We start from the raw sequence: 5,000 nt of genomic DNA, 5'->3' as shown, positions 1-5,000 counted from the left end.
TGAAAATTAAACTCGGATACATGAACAGATGAAGAGCACAAAGCGAGAGAGAGAGAGAGAGAGAGAGAGAGAGAGAGAGAGAGAGAGAGAGAGAGAGAGAGAGAGAGAGCGGAAATGTAATAATTATATCAGCTGAACAAATTATCGCCACTTCCATCACGCGTTTCATTGGTTCGTTTAGAGTTACGCTTTTGTTTTTGTTACAATTGATCTGTTTTTATTTGCGTTCTATTTCATTTACCCCGAGTGTGTGTGTGTGTGTGTGGGTGTGTGCGTGCGTGAAGTAGATTTGTATTGTAACTAGCTTCGCCCCACCTCTCTCTCTCTCTCTCTCTCTCTCTCTCTCTCTCTCTCTCTCTCTCTCTCTCTCTTCCTTCTACCGACAATCTCTTCCCATTCTTCTTCACCTCGTCTCCTCCTCCTCCTTTTCCTCCTCCCCTTCCTCCTACTCCTTCTCCTCCTACTCCTCCTCCTCCTCCTCCTCCTCCTCCTCTTACTACTCCTACTCCTACTTCTCCCCCTAGATCTTCCTCCCATTTCGTTCCTGGCATTGGTACAGAATTTCTCACCACTACCTCTCTCTCTCTCTCTCTCTCTCTCTCTCTCTCTCTCTCTCTTATATTATTCCAACTTTCACCATTAACCACCACTAACTATTGCTTAATCCGTGCTTTCTCTATTCCCTCTTATTTATTTTCTTCTGTTTATCTTCTCCGTAACTCTTCTCCTCCTTCTCAAATATTTAACTCAATTTGTTTTTTTTTCTTTCCCTTCCTCCCTTCCTTCCTTTTTATAAGTTCTTTCCTTTTCTCCTTTCTCTTCCTTCCTTCCTTCCTTCCTTCCTTCCTTCCTTTCTTCCTACCTCTTTTCTTTCCTGTCTTTTCTTTACTTTCTTTACGTTTACTTCTTTCTTATCCTTTCCTCAATTTATTTTCTCTTCCTCCCTTTCTCTATTTGTTCTCTCCTTTCCTCCCGTCGTATCTCTTGTATTCGTCTTTCCTTTCTTCCTTCCTTTCTTTCCTCCTCTTCTCTCCTCTCCTCTTCGTCTCTTTTCCTTTTCACTTCCTCTTCCTCTCCTCTCAATTTCCTCCTTCCCCATTTCCAAGTTGTCTCTCTTCCGTTTCTCTTTGTCCTTATTTCAGTAATCCTTACACGGACACTCCTACCTCCTGCCAAACATCTCTCTCTCTCTCTCTCTCTCTCTCTCTCTCTCTCTCTCTCTCTCTCTTTGCAGCTCGTAATTGGCCTCTTTCTCATCTCTCCTCCGTTTCTCTCTTCGTTAGTTTAATTTTTTGTTTCTCTTTGCCTTTCTCTTGCGTGCTCTCTCTCTCTCTCTCTCTCTCTCTCTCTCTCTCTCTCTCTCTCTCTCTTATACGTGTAATAAGCTGTTCTATTCCTTTCCTTTTCTTCTTCTTCTTCTTCTTCTTCTTCTTCTTCTTCTTCTTCTTCTTCTTTCTCTTTTCTTTCTTTCTGCCTTTCTTTTTCCTTTCCTTTTCTCTTTCCATCCTCTCTCGTCCTTCCTCTGGTAACTTTATCTCAATAGCTTCTCAATTGCATTCCTCTCTCTCTCTCTCTCTCTCTCTCTCTCTCTCTCTCTCTCTCTCTCTCTCTCTCTCTCTCTCTCTCTCTCTCTCTCTATCTATCTATCTATCTATCTCGTTTTTGTCTCTATCTCTGCTTTTGTCGGTTCCTGTTTGTGTGTTTGTGTTTTGTCTGTTTCGTCTGTCTGTCTATCTATGTTTCTTCTTTTCTTTCTTCCTCTATCTTTCTGTCTGTATGTCTTTTTTTCTCTCCTCCGGTCCTTCATTTCACAGTCGTCTCTTTCTCGCCTCTTCTCTTACCACTCACACTCTACCCCCCCATCCCATCCTCTCTCTCCCTCATTCTCTCCCTCTCTTCCACATCCACTTCCTCTCTCCTACACCCTCACCCTCTCCACCTCTCCCTGTCTCCTTGCTTACCTACGACTGTCATCCTCTTGGTGTCAGTGGCTGTCCTGAAGGAGGGTCCCTCGCCCATCACCTCACACTTGAACATACCAGATGTCTCTTCCGTCACGCCTTCCAGCACTACTGTCTCCGCCGTCGACTCCTCCAACTGCCCCGCGAAGGTGATGACAAGAAGGGAAGGGAGCGAAGGGAAGGGAAGGAAAAAAAGAAGAGTTTACCAAGGGAGGGATGGAAGGAGGGATGGCACAGCAGCGGAAAGAATGGAATAAAGTTTGGTTAGTTTTTTTTTTTTTCTTCTCTTTTCTCGTTCCTATCTCTCTTTCACTCTCGCACTCTGTCTTTTTTAGGTGTGTGTGTGTGTGTGTGTGTGTGTGTGTGTGTGTGTGTGTGTGTGTGTGTGTGTGTGTGTGTGTGTGTGTGTGTGTGTGTGTGTGTGTGTGTGTGTGTGTGTGTGTGTGTGTGTGTGTGTGTGTGTTTACGTTCCTTGCATCAGGCCCAGAACGAATCTAATAATCCACTACACCACGTATACCTACCTCTCCTCACCTTTCCAGAACAGCGTCATAGAGCTAACGACTACACACACACACACACACACACACACACACACCCTGAACTGAACAACACTTGGGCATCATAACAATAAAGGAAAAAAAAGTCGGTATTACGTAACCTTATTTGTCATTTGAGCTCTTCCATCTGCTTCCTCTCTCTCTCTCTCTCTCTCTCTCTCTCTCTCTCTCTCATTTCTTTCTAACCTTACATGTCAATTCAGACTCACGATGGCAACACATTATATAAAACAGGTTTAGGATGTTGGCAGACTTCGCTCTACAGAGAGAGAGAGAGAGAGAGAGAGAGAGAGAGAATATAACCCAACTCCAACTCCTAAACCTACAATAAGTTCTTGATGCCCTTTCGTCTGTTATTTTGCAACGGCTTATACTCACCTTAACATGGATGCCGCGGAAGGTATAGGCTTGCTTGGGCTCGAAAATATTGTCCTTATAGCTGTAGAACTGGTCCCGGTCACGCCACCAGTTGACTGTGTAGAGGTGATGGTCAGGCCCGCCGAGACGAAAGCGACAGGAGAGCGTTACGTCCAGGCCAGCACGAGGCGAGCTCGGCACCAGTAACTCCGTGATTTGTACTGTCTTGTCTAGATAACTCATCTTTTTGTTGCGTGATCCACCTCGACTTAGCCCCGTCCCGAGTTTGATTTTAGTTCTGGTACTGGTTCTCCTGGTGCTGCTGGTGCTTTGTCTGGTGTTGGTGTTGGTGTGGATGTTCGTGGTGGTGGTGGTGGTTCTGCTGTTGCTGGTTCCTGTTCCTGTGTTGATTTCTGTTTCTACTGTTCCTGGCCCTGTTTCTGTTCGCACTCCCGCCCCCCCGGCTCCGCTCACCGCCACTGTCAAGGGATCAAAGTTAGGTTAGTGCAGGTACAGATGGTGTTTGTGTGTGTGTGTGTGTGTGTGTGTGTGTGTGCGAGCGCGTTTGGTTGCCTTTTCCATTTGTTTGAGTCTGTAAGTTCATTTGTGTGTGTGTGTGTGTGTGTGTGTGTGTGTGTGTGTGTGTGTGTGTGTGTGTGTGTGTGTATTTCCATATACCTCTATTCATCTCTTTTTTTTGCCCTGCACATACATATTTTTCTCTCCAACACCCTTTCTAACCGCCTCCCCACCCACCCTCTTCCCTCCACATCAAAGCGACTATGTGTGTGTGTGTGTGTGTGTGTGTACGCGCATATGCCGGCAACTCACTCATAAATAAGCAGGTAGGCATCAGACGGGTCAGGAGGCAGCCAGTCAGTACGAGTATAGCAGAGCGGGCATAGATGACATTACGATTACCGCTGCGTGTCCCTTTCATGCCCGTGTGTGTGTGTGTGTGTGTGTGTGTGTGTGTGTGTGTTAGTCTTCTCCCCTCTCTGTTTGCCGCCTCATTTGACCCCAGACCCCGATACACTATTTACTCTAACTAACCACAGCGCGACATGAATAGAAGAGGGTCAGGTTTTTGTTAGGCATAGTTAAGAGAAAAGGTAGGGAAATTTGGCTGGCTCTCTCTCTCTCTCTCTCTCTCTCTCTCTCTCTCTCTCTCTCTCTCTCTCTCTTTGTGGCCTAATTTCGTCTTGACAGGGTTTGGTTTTCACTCATTGCCTTTCTCGTTTGATTTTTCTCTGTTTCCTCTTTTCTTTTTTCCCTTTTTTCAGTTTTTTTTTCTCTCTCTACTTCACTTTGTTCTTTTTGCCTTCCTGGAACTTACCTGATTACTGAACGTAGAAGTGTGTGTGTGTGTGTGTGTGTGTGTGTGTGTGTGTGTGTGTGTGTTTCACTGTTTGATCTGCTGCAGTCTCTGACGAGACAGTCAGACGTTACCCTACGGAACGAGCTCAGAGCTCATTATTTCCGATCTTCGGATAGGCCTGAGACCAGGCACACACCACACACCGGGACAACAAGGTCACAACTCCTCGATTTACATCCCGTACCTACTCACTGCTAGGTGAACAGGGGCTACACGTGAAAGGAGACACACCCAAATATCTCCACCCGGTCGGGGAATCGAACCCCGGTCCTCTGGCTTGTGAAGCCAGCGCTCTAAGCACTGAGCTACCGGCCGTGTGTGTGTGTGTGTGTGTGTGTGTGTGTGTGTGTGTGTGTTTTCACTGTTTGATCTGCTGCAGTCTCTGACGAGACAGCCAGACGTTACCCTACGGAACGAGCTCAGAGCTCATTATTTCCGATCTTGAGAGAGTGTGTGTGTGTGTGTGTGTGTTTCCCTTTCAATTCGTTGTTCTTGCAGATTCGTGTGTGTGTGTGTGTGTGTGTGTAACCACTGAGCTACCGGCCGTGTGTGTGTGTGTGTGTGTGTGTGTGTGTGTGTTTCCCTTTCAATTCGTTGTTCTTGCAGATTCGTGTGTGTGTGTGTGTGTGTGTGTGTGTGTGTGTGTGTGTGTGTGTGTGTCTGTGTGTGCTTATATTTTTCTTTCGTTCTCTCTCAGTCTCTGTTTTGTTCTTTTCCATTCTTTTTTTTTCATCGCTTGGTTTT

At 46.0% G+C, this 5,000-nt stretch overlaps 1 protein-coding gene across 1 annotated transcript in view; it reads right to left on the bottom strand.

Moving 5' to 3' along the window:
• Positions 1–5,000, bottom strand: part of LOC123511635 — a 38,903-nt gene that overhangs the window by 9,663 nt on the left and 24,240 nt on the right. Inside the window, exons 3-4 of the mRNA XM_045267666.1 lie at positions 2,900–3,357; positions 1,962–2,097 (exon numbers count right to left, since the gene is read on the bottom strand). Coding sequence (XP_045123601.1) covers positions 1,962–2,097; positions 2,900–3,357 — 594 coding nt within the window. The remainder of the gene's footprint in view (positions 1–1,961; positions 2,098–2,899; positions 3,358–5,000) is intronic.

Source organism: Portunus trituberculatus, chromosome 31, assembly GCF_017591435.1.
Source record: "Portunus trituberculatus isolate SZX2019 chromosome 31, ASM1759143v1, whole genome shotgun sequence".
Lineage (NCBI taxonomy): Eukaryota > Metazoa > Arthropoda > Malacostraca > Decapoda > Portunidae > Portunus > Portunus trituberculatus.
This window is presented reverse-complemented; position numbering and strand designations above follow the sequence as displayed.